General features: G+C 37.5%; 1 protein-coding gene across 23 annotated transcripts in view; it reads right to left on the reverse strand.

The window, feature by feature from the left end:
• Positions 1-15,765, reverse strand: part of rap1gapa (RAP1 GTPase activating protein a) — a 97,962-nt gene that overhangs the window by 15,047 nt on the left and 67,150 nt on the right. For 12 of the 23 annotated variants that reach the window (XM_051879483.1, XM_051879485.1, XM_051879470.1 and 9 more), the window contains 15 exons: positions 15,376-15,411; positions 13,487-13,534; positions 13,009-13,047; positions 12,700-12,885; positions 11,267-11,370; positions 8,655-8,733; positions 8,378-8,431; positions 8,066-8,149; positions 7,036-7,136; positions 4,811-4,940; positions 3,585-3,740; positions 3,424-3,495; positions 2,805-2,891; positions 2,121-2,261; positions 453-596 (listed from right to left, as the gene is read on the reverse strand). In XM_051879483.1, coding sequence (XP_051735443.1) covers positions 453-596; positions 2,121-2,261; positions 2,805-2,891; positions 3,424-3,495; positions 3,585-3,740; positions 4,811-4,940; positions 7,036-7,136; positions 8,066-8,149; positions 8,378-8,431; positions 8,655-8,733; positions 11,267-11,370; positions 12,700-12,885; positions 13,009-13,047; positions 13,487-13,534; positions 15,376-15,393 — 1,443 coding nt within the window. In that variant the 5' untranslated portion in view covers positions 15,394-15,411. The remainder of the gene's footprint in view (positions 1-452; positions 597-2,120; positions 2,262-2,804; positions 2,892-3,423; positions 3,496-3,584; positions 3,741-4,810; positions 4,941-7,035; positions 7,137-8,065; positions 8,150-8,377; positions 8,432-8,654; positions 8,734-11,266; positions 11,371-12,699; positions 12,886-13,008; positions 13,048-13,486; positions 13,535-15,375; positions 15,412-15,765) is intronic. The other 11 variants (XM_051879487.1, XM_051879489.1, XM_051879472.1 and 8 more) reach the window with 2 other exon arrangements.

Consider the following 15,765-nt stretch of genomic DNA (forward strand, 5'->3'; position numbering starts at 1 on the left):
CCTTTTAACTCAGGAACTATTGACTGTTGCTAGAGCAGCGAACATGAGCAAGGCCAGTGAATTTAAGTGATCCTTTCAAGAAACATTCCTGAGGTAAACTCAACTGTAATTAGTGAAAACGTCCAGTGAAATACAGATTGAGAATATCAGTGGCTGCAGAGTTGACAGACAAAAAGCATGATGGGAATGAGGAAAAAAATGTTAAGGGACTTGTGCATGAGGGCAGTTATCAGGTCGAGGTTGGTTAATTAATCATTAAATATTTTGCCTTCGTTGTGTTGTTTGTCCTTAGTTTGGCAACTCTCAACATCTGTGCATGTGCTTAAGTTTCAGTGTAGTCAGGAATTAGTGAAGTATGAGTAACCAGGGCTGGGTTTTTACCTCATAGTGGAGGGTAGTGAGGGGACTAGCACAGTTTGGCCCATTGGGAAGCCGTTAGGGGGGTTACTTACTATCCCAGGGGTTTTGGGGCTCTCTGGTGAGTGGTGGTTGATGTTGTTGTGGGTGAAACTGCCGCTGTGACTATTGGAGACTGTGTACTTCCTGATATTGAGGCCCATGGTGTCCAGAGACTGGCTCCTGCTGCGGATCACCCGCTACAGCACAGGGAGAGATGAGGAGGAGACACGGTGAGCAGCGGCAGGTCAGGGTGGGCCATTGGAGTGGGTCTGAAGCCAGTGAATCAAGTTGCTAAAATGACTCAAGCCACATTTGATTGAACCACAGGTGAGGAGAGAGTGCAGTTTTGTCCATATTAGAAAAATCATGTGGCCAGAGGAAGGACGGATGATTTGAAGCCTGAGCACAGGAAGTCACTGAGAGCATGTCTAAAAGCTACTGAAGCTAGCAACCATTAGAGGGCAGAACTGCCTGAGAGTGTTAATGGATATTGATTAATCATCACCCACTAAAGTGCTTCATGATTTCAAGGGAAAACTCCCAGAATGCCACAAACACAGAAGAGCTGGAGAACATCCTTTATGCTAATGATTTTGAAAACTGTGTGAATAAGTGGTTGCGGAAGCAAATAAAATAGGTTAAAAGAGAGATAATGAAAATGATTTATGAGAAGTCTGATTGATTTTTATGTCTGGATGACCACAATCAATGCGTGAACACCACTGGACACATTCAATTATAAACCCGGCTGCCGAGCACATACAAACAGTCTGTCGATAATGAATTATAGGCCGTTTTGAATTGTGGGCTTGGAAAATTCTGTCGACTTGAATAATAACCTCTACATACCAGGGTTATTATAGTTAACTAAAACCTTTAAAAAAAAAACATTTTTGTTACTTGAAATAAAATAAACATTAAGTGAAATTAAATAAAATATTTTAAAAAAAATGATTAAATTAAAAAAATTAAATTATTAATTAAATTAAAAATTAATTGTTTTATTTCAGCTAATTGCCAAAGCAACATTTCTCATTTACATTTAGTTTAACTATGACTAAAACTGAAATAAAAAATATACAAAACTGTACAGACATATTAAAAAATAATAATAAAAAATGAAGAAACAAGACAAAATTTCAAAAACTTTAACTAAAATGAAAACAGAAAATACAAAAATTAATTCTAATTCAAAATATATATAAAAAACTATAATAGTATCTCAATGATACTAAAATAACTGCTATAATTCTGCATATTACAGGGAAATATTTGAGTATGATATGTTGCAAATGATTAATCATGTAGTACTGATTCATTTGCAAAGTATTTTAGGAAGCAAAATAGTGTACAGCACAAGATAATTCTCATGAGTGTATCTATGCTCGACAATGTGCTAATAGGACTAATTAGTGTAAATTATGGAAATGAGTGATTTAATTTAGGTAGCATCGGTTACATCACTTGGTAGCTGGAATCATAAAGACGGCACCATCTAAATCCCAAGAGAGAAAAAAATGCTACAGTTCATTTGGAACAACAGCAGCAAGATCAAAAAAAGACACTCTGAATAAACGACTCATCTCACATCATTAAAAGTGTTAATATGACTGTAAAACAACCAAAATACACCACGTCCACCATTCACACCCCATCCTCTGCTATTCTGGACATAAGTGCCCTCACAGAGACCCCCAGAGCTCGGTGTCCTCGCGAATTACCTTGAAAGACTCAAAGAAGCCCCCTCCCCCTCCTCCTCCATTCTCCAGTTTGTCCTCCTCTCCTCCCAACCCCATCATGGCCTGACTGTTGATGTGCAGCTCCTCATACAGCGTCTCCAGCAGGGCAGACCGGGTGCGCTCCTGGTAACAAAAATAGATTATTGTGTTTGAATATAAATAGCAAATGAATGTTAGATGAGGCAGTATGCATTTGTTAGCCGCATATATCTTAAAGTACATTCAAGGTATAGATTTTATCAATACATCACATTTTTCCTGGGAATTGAACCCATAAGCTTGGTGTTGCAGGTGTCTGACCATATGGATGAATGTGATTTCACTAAGTAAATCAACATCCTTGTTGATCCTGGAACAACATTTCAATCAACCAATCAGATTTGAGGGATAGGTTTATAGTTAATGTCAAGTTTAGGCTTAGGGGCTTCTATACCATTCTTATTCACCAATCATTTATCTCACATTTTAGGGGCAAGTTATGGGTAGGGTTAGGTTTAGGGGTAGGGATAGGGTTAGGACTATGTTTTTAGACAGGATTGCTGTTCCAGGAACAACAAAAGATGTTGATCCAGGAACATGTCTTACTTGGCAAAACCACAGCGACCCTCTGTTAGTATCCGTGATGTCTATATGAGCACTGATTTCTGACAACTTACTGTCACTCACCTCTAATTTGGCAAATTTTTCAGCTTTGTAACAAGCGTATTCAGCATTGATGAGCTTGGTAAGCAAGAATTCGTGAAACTCTGGACCCTATGAGAGGCAGAATGGTGTAGGAGGAGAACAAATGAGAGAAAGACTGAGAAAGGCTGTTACAATATATATATATATATATATATATTTCAAATAAACATTATTTTTAAACATTCTATTAATCAAAACAATATTAGTTTCCACAAAAATATTAAGCAGCACAACTGTTTTCAGCTTTAATAATAATCAGAAATGTTATGAATGATCATGTGACTCTTAAAACTGCAGTAATGATGCTAAAAAAATTCAGCTTTGCCATCACAGGAATAAATTACATTTCAAAATATATTAAAACAGAAAACAGCTACTTTAAATTATTATAATATCTTACAATATTACTGTTTTACAGTATTTCTTACAGACCCCAAATTTTTTGAATGGTAGCGTATTTGGCAGATACTTTTTCCCTCCAAATGCCACTTAAAGAGCATTTTAAGTACTGTATATGTTTAATCAGTGCATTCCTTAAGAACTGAACCCATGACTTGATGTTGCATCTAAATAAGATTCTAAATAAGATTTATCAACTCACTTTCTTAAAAATGGCTGGGTTGGGGAGGGGTGGTCCGAAGAAGGGGACGTCATCTCGCGCTGTTACCGAAACCTGGAGAATGACATATATGTGTATCATGACTCACAGAGAAGTGTTACAGAAGCGCTAGATTGCAGTAATACTGTGATGATGTACGGTACCTTGTAGAGGACGTTGTCAGAACAGGCATTTTCCACTTGCACCACTACATAGGCATGAAGGAAGTTGGAAGCAATCATGTCTGGCACAAATGGAGTGCTCTCCTCTTGAAACACGATGGCCACAATGTCATTTCCTATATGCCTCTTCCTCTGTAGCTGAGATAAGAGAACACAAGACAAGGGAGTTTATTTTTTATAATTCTTCATTTAAAATCTTAATAATAATTTATTCCTGTGATGGTAAAGCTGAATTTTCAGCATCAGTCTTCAGTGTTACATGATCCTTCAGAAATCAATTTTATGTTTAAGAAACATATTATAATCAATGTTGAAAACAGTTGTGCTGCTTAATTTTTTTAAAAATAGTTTTAATGAAAATGTGCATTTTTAATATTTTTATTATGCAATGGCCATTTTATAAAATCAATAAGGCACTCAAATATGTGCTACATTGTGCATAGCCTCTGCATAATTTATACATGAATATATTGACAGTGTAGCTCAACATTTCATACTTTAACGCTTGAGCCAGTCCAAACATATTTGATGTGGTATACGAAACCACAGTTGTGACGAGTGCCGTTAAATGCTCTTCCAGCTGACATCTGATGATAAATTCGATTCATTTTGAAGGTTGAATTTATGTGTCAATGATGCCATGTGCTGAAGTTGTTTTTCACAACATGTCACAACAGATGGCTGGCAAGGACAAAACCAGAGGTTGTTGCCGCTCGTTTAAGCATGGACATCAGTTCACCAACTCGATCTGCTGTCAACCTCCAATCACTGCACACATGACAGCGAGAGAGAGACGAGCTCGGTTCATGTGTTCTAAATGTAGAAGATTCCCTGAGGAGTGAGCTCTAAAAACGCTCTTCCTCTGAGGGCGCAGCGCTGCCAGTGAAGGTGCAGAATAAAGGTCACTTTGTGAGTCAACAATCATCTGCCAGCACATCAGCAGTGTATGGCTGCAGGAAACAGCATCTGCCCCAGTGCTAAGGAATGGATTTCACCCCTCCTGTCAATCCAGATGGTTTACACCTATGTGGCTTGTTTTTTTAATTCTTTTTACATCAGAATAGTATCTACAGAGAGCGATCATCAGGGACAACTGATTATAATTTGTCATACTAATGCTTACCACATTTGTACTGATTAAAGGTTTTAATAACAAGGAAAGCACATGTGATATGAGTGAACCCACAGCATAGTGGGATTGTGAGTACCTGCTGTGTATCACCGTCTGTGAAAGGCAGCTTAGTTGACACATGGAACATGATCTCCTTGTTGTGGAAATTGTGGTACACAGACTCAGAGCCTGTCTGTCCATGTGTCACGTCCAACCCTCCACGAAACCTAGTAGAAGAAAACATATTCAGAGGTTTTGCAGACAGACATTAATTTTATCATTAGCATTAGCATTAAACATCACATAGACAGTCAATCTAAGATTTAGTGCCAGATTTACTAAACGGGGCAAATTAGCGTAAGAGCGCAATTCCACATATGTGCCGATGGGAGTGGCAAGTTTTGCACGTGATCTAATGCTGACGCGCAAATTAAAGAAAACAGACGCAGTCAAATCATTTACATAATGACCAACATAATCTACCAAGAGCAGTGCAAATTAACGTTGGGTCACAAATAAGCAGAGCTGATGCTCATCAGGTGCGGGCTGACACAGGCGCAACTTGTTACATGTGATATACGGAAAACATCTTCCTCTGGCATTCCAAAGAAATTAATACGAGTGGAAAATATTTTTTCCCTTCTACCACGCGCTCCCTGTTCTCTGCGGTGTCTCCTCCTAGCAGCAACAATTGCAGCCATGTTGCAAAATGGGTTAAGACATGCTTTTTTTGGGTGTTAAATAATGGCGCAAATACCAGTAAATTGACTAGCACAAACATTAGTAAATCGCGTTGCGTGATTCATTTAAATACTCTCCTCCCATAAATTTTGCATCTTAAGTGAAACTCCTACAAATGCATATGCAATAAGGTCAGCCCCAAAAACAACTCAGTCCATGCCTTTTTTAGCGCTAATTTTGCACTGCGTGTCTTTAGTAAATCCTGACAATAGTTTTTTAATGCCAAAAGAGGGTTTGCGTTGGCGCAAGCTGTTAGTATATCTGGTCCTTAGGATACTTTATAATAGTGATATATATTTATAAAGGTTACAAAAAGAACACTCATGGACAAACTCACTAAATGGTATTTTATGGCAATATATGGAGCACTAGGAGAGCCACATAAAAATAAAATGAAGGAATAAATGATTTATTTATTCATTTTAAAAATGCAAAAGTTACTGGTTTTTAATATGTATATTTGTTTTTAATATGTTTATTTGTCAACTTTGAAAGATTTGTATTATTTTATTATTTGTTGTTAAATTTCAGTATATTTTTAAACATTAAATTAAATTAGATAATTTGGCTATTTATTTTTTACCATTTAAAATTCATTTTTATTTTTAATTAATAAATAATTATTAATATATTTATTAAATTAAAATTCATTTATTAATATTATACATTAATTTTTTATTTAGTTCTTTACAGTGTTGTTTTAGTATTATTTATATACTATTATATACTACTACAATTAGTTACAATTAGTTACAATTAGTTAATTAGTAGGGTCTAAACCAGCACTATAGGAACTACCAGTGACGTAAGTGAAAGTTGATTGGTCAAACGCATGTCAAACACCGGCACCTGGCATTTTTAAAAAGCTGTGTAAACATATTTACTTCACAAACATGGAAAACTGTCTGCAGGGTTGTTTTCTTTTCTCTGCCTCAATGATGTGTAATACTAAAAGTTGTCATAAGAGATTTCGTCTCTTAGCCCCACTTTTGCTCTTTCAGTTAGATTATGTGTTTACATTCCATCTCCGTTATCACGAAACCCACGACACACAACAAACATAGCTCCGATCATGGCATCCACCATTCACCGGTTTTTAGCGTTTGTAAATGCCGCGTTCAAAGACACCGCTGTCGGCCGATTCAGAGTTCCTATTCCCGGTGCGAATGCAACCAGGAACATGGCCCGGGGGAGAAATTAGTTCCCGGGGAACTATCCTAGTGGCTAGTTTCTACAACTGAGTTCCTAACTATTCGGTGCGAAAGCCCCTAATATGTACAGAAATAGCACCATAAGACTTTAAAGTCACTTTCACTTTCATTTACATTGTAGGCACATATTTTGTGTAGTTTGGGGGTTTAAACAACGTAGCAAGCAAGTGCAAATAAACAACGTTATAAGCAAGTGTAATTCATTCTTAGTGAAATCTGTCCTCAGATGTGCACTTTTAAAACTCCAAAAAATTGGATCCAAAGCTTCTATTTAAATTCATGCATGCAGTTAAACATTTCATCTACTGCGTCTACATCTCGCTTGTGCTGTACTGAGAGAGAGTAAGAGCGTTCTGTTTATAAGTGTTACCCTTTGAAGTCATGGAGCTCGATTTTATGTCCCAGAAACTCTAAAAACTCCACCAAAGCAGGACTCTCCTCGTTATTCCCAAACAACTCCTCCTCTGAAGTCTACAAATATAAAAACACATAAAATGCTGATAAGTTTCAAGCAAACATTTGTACTCAAGTGTCCTTGGCAGTAGACACCTGCCAGGTACAATAGAGTGTTCTGCTGCAACAAAGAAGCTTCATGCATTAGCATTACTTCAATTACAGAACAAAATAAAGTAATTGAGCCTTTCAGATATCACAAATCACAATAGCAAGACCACATAATGTCACAGCACAAAGACATTCAACAAACCCCAAATGAAACAAACCCACAAACAAAAAAGCAAGAACATCCTGATGAGGACAAAAGCAAACTCTAAAATTAGCAAACCTAAATGGCTCATCGTGAGTCAGCTTGATGAAAATGCCAATTGCTCCTCTGAATAAACATAGTGTCCCATTTAGAGTCAAGCGGAAGATTTAAGGGCTGATCCATAAGGTAGGTTTCAAACATGAGCACGTCCCATCAAGGGCCTTGGTGTTCTTGCTGCACACACTGGAAAGGTTGAGTATGTAAACACATCGATCCCTGAGATGAAGAGGCTGTTCAGGCCTCCGCTGTCATGCTAATACGCTAAGGGTGATTCTGGCAAGCCTCCTTGAAGAACCTCTTAGTTACCTCTCGCTCCCACTCAGCTCCTCTCTGCGGCCTTAAAGGTCAAGGAGCGTCTTAATGTAATCAAAGCTCTTCTCTGGGAACAATAGCCTTATGATTTTAATACAAGACAAATGAAGACAATGGTTTGATTGTTGTCTAAGCAGAGGAGCCATTGTGAGGTCGAGAGGAGGAAGTTTGATTCAAAACATCAATTTTCAAAGGCGGTATTCTAAATAAAGATGAATTATGATGGTGAGTTACAGCAACGATTAATCTCTGTGCATCTGCTAAATGACAGGAGATCGGTTGTGAAGAAGCTAACGGAGATAAGGCTTCCCATGCGACTTACCTGTCCAAACTTCTGATAAATGACTCCAAACTTGAAGTTGTTGCTTATGACGTGTTCGTCGAAAGTGACAATGAGCCTGGAGGCCTGCGGGAGGGGTAGATGATTTAAATAGCATGATAAGTGTCCTTTAGGTACCGCACTGTGAGCACTGCAAACCCCTGAGAGACGCAGAGCAACACTTCCTCTCAAACTAGTGTATTTCCCAGTGCCACACTTTAATTAACCAGGACAAATGATCCGGAATCATGCATTGGTGTATAAAGCTTATCACTGTAGTGCAGGTGGGTCGTATAAAGACGTAGGGTTGCTTACCTTTGGGTAAAGCACCGGGAAAAATCGGTCCACGTTCACCTCTTCACAGACGAGCTGACAATAACAAAAAGAGAAAACACATATTGATTCTCTTCATTCTCATTTGATCTTGCAAAAGTGATGCAACACTATGGTCATCTGTCCAGGCAGGACAGAACAGACTCATGGGGGAGTGAGACAATCATTCATGTCACTCAGAGAGAAGTGTGATGAATTGGATGGCCTGAAAACAATAGTGCTGACCCCTTCACCCCCTCCTCGCATGATTCACTCTCACCTTGGCCATCTGGACAATGTTAGGGAATTCGGTCAGACAAGATATTGGAATCACGTCGTGATATGTTTTCATTTTTGTTCTGTAAAAAAAATAAAGACAATAGTAAACATAAGATTGAAGTTAAACACCGCAATATATACATAAACAGTATATAGAATCAAGAATATTTTTCTTTTCTATCTTTTCAAATGATTTATACTTGTATTAAGGATAACATTTTCCAGTAAAAAACTTTATTTATTTATTACCCAACTGACAAATAATTTATTCTTATATTCAGGGCTTATTCTTGACATTAAATTTTTTGCTCACCAACCACTGTGGCTAGTGGTTTTCCAAAGTTACTAGCCACTCAGCATTTTCACTGGCCACAATTTTGACATTGATACCATGGGGAAAACTGCCATAAAGATATTTTTAGTATTATCTCATAATTTGGCAGCAGGTATATTAGGCTGCTGTCACTTTAAGACTCGCTGCTTCACTACCATAGTACGATATATCGTTGAACAAATCAACTAGCTAGTCACGACTGTTTCCCGAAACCGTATTGTCGCAAACCTGTCGTTCAGTCATGTTGGTAAATGATGTCACGCAGGTGGTGGAGTAATAACTTCTTTAAATAAATCCGTTTGAGATCGAATTAATGCTATTTTCTGCTATAAACTACGGACATGACATCTGAGGACTACTTCTCCTTTTTCTCAGTTATTTTGCTTTATTTCCAGATTCAATCATACTCGTTCTTATGTACTAGAGCACGTACGCACATGCGCACTCTTCAAAAAACGGTGCTTAAAATCTCTTGACAAACTAAAATACCTAAATGACATTTTGTATATATTCGAAATAAAAGATACACATAATGTCAGCTTGCTTATTTTGCTCAAGAGCTGTCGTTCCAACCACACAAGTTTGTGATGTAGTTTGCGAATGTTCGTTTAAACGTTGGTTTCGGGAAACACCAAATCGTTGAACTGTGTTAGTAACGACGGAAGTTAGTTGGCTAACGATGCTTTTGGGAAATGCAGCCCAGATCCATCATACCAGTGGTTCTTAAACCTGTCCTGGAGTACCACCAGCCCTGCGCATTTTGTATGTCTCCCTATATCTGACACACCCATTTCAGGTCTTGCAGTATCTACTAATGTTCTCAAAAGTTGAATCAGGTATGATAGATGAGGAAGACATACAAAATGTGCAGGGCTAGTGGTACTCCAGGACAGGTTTGAGAACCACTGCATTATACTGTTACACGTGCGTTTTCTTTCTAAACTGTTTACGTACATTTAAAACATTCTTTGACCGACATTTTGACATTATTTTGTGTGTATTTGACTATTTAAGCGCAATGAGCAGTGAAAAAATAACTCAATTTAGTACTGAGAGGCAGCTTTATGTGCGCGCACGTTGAGTGTGAGCACTAAATCTGCGGGAATGAGCACTGCCTGCAATCCCATGCCGAAATTCAAGCCCTGTAACAATAACAATATTCATCCAGAGCAAATTAAACAAGTGAGTGAGGGGAGGCGGGTTTGTGTGTAAATTCGCTGTCGGAGAGATGAGAGAGCGAGAAAGTGCAGTTGGTACTGTGTATCTATTCTGTGGAAAATGAGCATTGGAAGCGTTTCAGATATTTCAGTATTGATATTTACAGGGAAAAAATGATATTTTGACACTACATTGCACTGTTTATTATTTCAGATTCCTTTTTAAAATCCAACCGCATTTGGTGGGTGTTAATGTCAAGCTCTACTTAGATTAGACATAATGTATTGTTTTCAAGTAAGAAAAATAAATAAAATATATAAATAAATATAAAATAAATATATTTCTGTATTTAATTATTTACTTTTCTTAACACACTGACAAATAGTTTATTCCTATATTAGTCATAAATAGCAAAATTTAAATATAACAATACATTTATTTGAAAAGCAAATTTTCATAAAATAACGTTTTCATGTATATATAATTTATTAATTAAATATATATTTCTTTACCTCACAGAAAAATTGTTTGTTCTTGTATTAGGCATGAAATATAGCATAATTTAGTGAGGTTTATGAAGCAAGAATTCTTCTTTTTTCCCCCTGGCAGCTCAAAAACACAGTTTCTAATGATATTAAAGCACAACGAAGCCCAGACCTACAACAGTAACACTTATTAACAGCTCCAAACTTCAATTCAGTGTCATTGTGGCATCATTAAATGTGTCACATGGAATTGATAACAGGAACATCCTGCTGTCTTCCCTCCACCCACACACATTGGCCTATATTGTCCATCTGGTGCCTAATGCGGAAATGAGGGTGGCGTGTACATTTGGCCTGTTTAATCTGCGAGAAAAAGGGTTTTATTGTGGGTCCCAGGAAACATTCACAGTTGTTGTCAAGGAATAAATATCAGTGTGTTCTGTTTAATGTCCACAGTAAAAGCCAAAGTTCAAAACAAAGAAGTGGAACTGTGCCAGACAACAAGCCCTTCATTAGCCACCACGATAAAGACATTTGTAAGGACATAAGGCCAGGAGATAAGTGAGTGATTTGAGGGACGGGAGAAGCAATCTAGAATGGATGGAGAACAAAAAAGAGGAAAGGAAAAGGTCGCACCTGAGCATGAGACGGAGATGCTCTTGGTCCCCGATAACATCATATTTCATGGAGAACACCAGGTGGCCCAGGGCACTGTCCACTGTATAATAATTAAAGTGTTCCTAATGAAGGAGCAGAAGGCGAAGCTGTGAGCGTTCATTCATCTTCACACTTGCAAACTCATCTCAGTTTTTAGTCCCAACACTCCCCCACAGTTCTAAGGGCTAACCGACCACTTCTTTATGCACATTAGTCTAATTTATAATGGATATTAGATGTGAATACATTAAGCCCATTGAAGCCAAAGCCTAATATATCTTCATTATGTCTAGCTGCTGCGGTGTCACATTGGTCTATGTAATTAGGTTCCAATTGTTAACAATTATATCATTGAAACTTATTCAAATGAAAGTGGTTCCATTCTAAATGTTTAGCTTTTTCTATGCATTTTCAGCACTGATTTTGTGGGCTATATTCAAAATCCTCTGAAGTCATACGATTCGTGTGATGAAAATATAAGTTGCAATTCGCTAATAATCTTGACTTCCAGTGGATTGTTGTGGCCGAATCACTGAGTCATCAAGAATTCACGAACCTAAACAGTCTGATTTGTGAATTAAGTTTTGTGAACTGGATTAACTGATTCACTAAAAAGATCTGACTCAAAAGAATAGCTTGTCTGTGAATGGGTACTTTTCTAACTCTCAGGGTGTTCAAACTTGAAGTTTAGTTCTCTTGGTTTCTTTTGGTTCAGAACAAAAATAAGAAAACGATACATTTAGCCCTGGTTCGCTTAGCGTTCACGCTGTCATTTTTAACACCAAACAGCTTTAATGATGTATATTTTGCAACAGAACTTACTGAACATCCAAAACAATGCTGTGCTAAATGCATCCGCTGTATGTGCGTACACATAATGGTATTTTTTCCAGTTGAGAACTCATGAAGAGCTTATAAAATGTGTTAATGTCTTTGGTCCGTGTTGCATTCATATTTCAGTCGAACCGCACCCAAAGTTCGCTTGGAAGCGGACCAAGACCCCCTGAAAAGGTGGGTCTCGGTCAACTTGTTTGGTGTACACCAGGGTTCGGATGGCAGCGTTCACATTTATTCAAATGAACCGCACTAACAGAGCAATCGCACCAGAGTTTATTTTAATCAAATCAAACCTGCCAAGTGTGAACACCCCCTCAAAATCATGTTAGGTAGAGCTAGGGCAGATTTGCAGTTAATAATGACTTCAATTTTGGACTGTTCCTCCCACAAAGCTATCAAATGTCTTTAGAAAACTTATAGTGCTTGAGTCATATGCATAAGGAATTGAGTGATATTTTTTGCATTTTTTTAAATCAGGAAATTCACTTTTTGTGTTTCATGGAAGAAAGAAAGTCATACAGTTATTTTTAAAGACATGAAGGTGAGTAAATGATGAACTATTGGGTGATCCTTACTTTGCCCAGAAAATGTTTCCTGTAGATCTTAGCGGTGGTGTTGCACTCCAGTTTGAAACGTGAGGTGGGAGACAGGAGCTGCTCCGGGTCAATCCCATTGCTCAGCTCGTGATTGGTCCCTTCAATCCAATAACCCCCAAACTGGGGCAGCAGAATCAAGGGAAATGGACTCTTTCTGCCGAGAACCTGACAGAGACAGCAAAGAAAAACAATTACGTTGACCGTCAGATGTGCAAGCGCACATTAAATTCCACTGAGATCGACTACAATAACAATTTCTGTCAGCTCTTTATTTTTGAACTGGATTACCTCATGGACGCTGGGGTAAGGGATGTAGTCTTCCTCAGTCTGTAACAAAATAATGTTCAAAACATTAATTATGCATTTGGTTGCAACAGACCCATTTTAAACTCCAATGACCCAAGGAGCAAAAAAAAAAAACACACTGCTTGCTCATCTTGCTGGTTTATTTAAGAGAACTAACTCACTAACTGTACACGGTGCGATCGGTTTGATTCTTTACAGGCAGTGAGGCCTCAGGCCAGAGAATATTCCTCAGCACCAGCTAATCTTATTTGATTGCAGTTCCATTAGTGCAAGGGAAAGTGTGCTACAGATGTCTTTGAAAACTAGATGCACCAGCTTGACTGATAACCAGCTCTTCTATTTGAAGCCATCTGCCCGCAGATAAAAACAGCGGCCCGTGGCCCTCAGACAATACGTGTTTTGTATTATTGTGAGCGTGCGTGTGTACAGGGACAAAAGGGAGCCGGTGAGGTGAACGTACTTTGAGAGGAGGAGGAAGAGTGCATCGTTGCTCGTCCATTCTGTTGCTCTGAAAGATAAAAAGAGAGAATCTGTCAGCCCTATAGCAGTCCTGTCAGCCCACGTGTGAAAGCAAAAATAACACTTAGGTTAGATCTACTGAGGAAGAGGTATCTGATTATACATTTATGCCTTTTAAAAAGGAAAGGAAATATCAGTTTATAAATTACAGGAATATACATGTTGAGAATGACATGATTCCTAGGAGCAATTCACTTGAAGTATTTAAAACCTGGAGTATTTAAATTAATATAATAATTAATTTGAATTCTTTTTTAATGTAAACAAACCTCATTTTTATGCAAATGGGGCTGCAGTTAGTGGAACAATTCAATCTTAGCAAATTCCCTTTTAGCAAATATAAAAATATATTAATTAATGTAATTATTGTAATGTAATTTGTTGTTAAAGAGGGTATATTCTGAAAAAAAAAACATGATTTTTTTAAAAATTATTTTACACTAAAAGAATGATTTACAACAAAATATTATGTAATTACTAAAAAATAGACTAAAATTATTCACACAAGGGTAAACATCAGTGCAAGGACAAAACAGGTAATCGCCAGTGGAAAAATGCATGAAAAAAGTTAAACAGCATAATGGGACATTCATAAAAACAAGACCATAAAATCTTTTTAAAAGAAAGTTCACATGCATTTAAACAATATTAGAGAAGAGCATATTATTTTAGGTAGACAAACTGAAAGACAGACAAAGCTATCAGCCTTTAGATCAGTCTTAGACAATGAACTGTTTTTTTGTTCTCTTTAATCAGGTTTTATGAATATGGCAGACAGTGGAACACAAGATCAAAGCACGATTGTGAGTGTGCAGGGAGAAGACGTTCAAATATTTACAAGGCAATTTGCAGCCATTATACAAAATATAACATCCTGAAGTTGCAAATACAAAAAATGTGTCCACTTCTTTAACTAAAATGCAGAAGATCAAAAACGATACCCTCTCAGTAGCTCAAAAGAGTGAAGCCCTGTATGCAGTTCAGTTGGACCCCACAGGGATGAATATGATTTTAACTGCTGTAGATTTGAAATGCTGCACTGAAATGCAACAGAGATTGAATGTCTGATTTATTTGATGACGAATTCCAGCAAGGGATTTTTATGGCAGACCAACTGTGATATACATACCAACACATTTGTCATTTAAAACATCCTGTACATCTAGCTGAGCTTCTCATTTACTGTATAATGTCCTCCAGCAGCAACCCAACAGTTAATCAGATACGATTTCAATGTCATGCTGTTCTCTGAAACATTAAGGTGAATTTAGTGCATTTATTATTGTTTCTGAATGGGCATCTGTCTGTCCTAAGTTAGAGATAACAACAGTAATATCAAATGAATAAGATCAATATGTCTCTGTGTACTCAACAACATGATCTTGTATATGAGCACCGTAGATAGGGACTAATTTGTTCTCCTCAAATCAGATCGTGTTCTCATTGTAGATTTGGCAACTGCAGGACTGTGATAATCAGCGCCCAACAAGAAATATATTTTTTGTAAAATATCTATAATAAATAAATATGATTTTACTTGCCCCATAAAAGAATAAATGTTTTCACATGCAAATGAATAACGAGCATAAGATACAGTAAAGTGTCAGTGCAGCGCTGGTTGGGGAAATTACTGGCCCCTGGGTCATCCTTATGGTTTATAATGAATAAATGTCCCTCATTATTTACAGGGATGACTTTCAACTACAGCAAAAGACATGCGACTATGTAGCCAGTTAAGACAGCTGATTTAGGGGTTAATGGAAAGTGTCTACATCAAAGATGCAAAGCAGAGGGGAGGAAAAAATGAGCAAAGTAAAAGAAACACATTACCTGCATTTTCTCAATCATTTCAAATAAATCAGTAGTCTGGAAGAAAGGAGAGGAGATGAGATGAAATGAGATGAGATGAGTTCAGAGTTGACCCTAGATTACATTCTCATGATGTGAGAGGGGTGTGGCTGACAACACAGATGACACACTGCAGTGCTGGATACGTCTAACTGCAGCTGCTTACTGAAAATCTCTCATAAATCTCTCATCAGGACTCAGGCATTTAAAGTACTCAGACCGCAGCCATACTCTTACTTACAGCAAATTGCATTTTATTAACCAGCTAAATTTATCAACTAACTTAAATAAGTAAACTCATAGAAAAGTTTTTTTAATGGAACAGAAAGGTTTTTCCCACATAATACAGATTTTAAAGTGCCCCTATTATGC

The sequence above is a fragment of the Ctenopharyngodon idella genome, chromosome 22 (genome assembly GCF_019924925.1).
Source record: "Ctenopharyngodon idella isolate HZGC_01 chromosome 22, HZGC01, whole genome shotgun sequence".
Taxonomy (NCBI): Eukaryota; Metazoa; Chordata; class Actinopteri; order Cypriniformes; family Xenocyprididae; genus Ctenopharyngodon; species Ctenopharyngodon idella.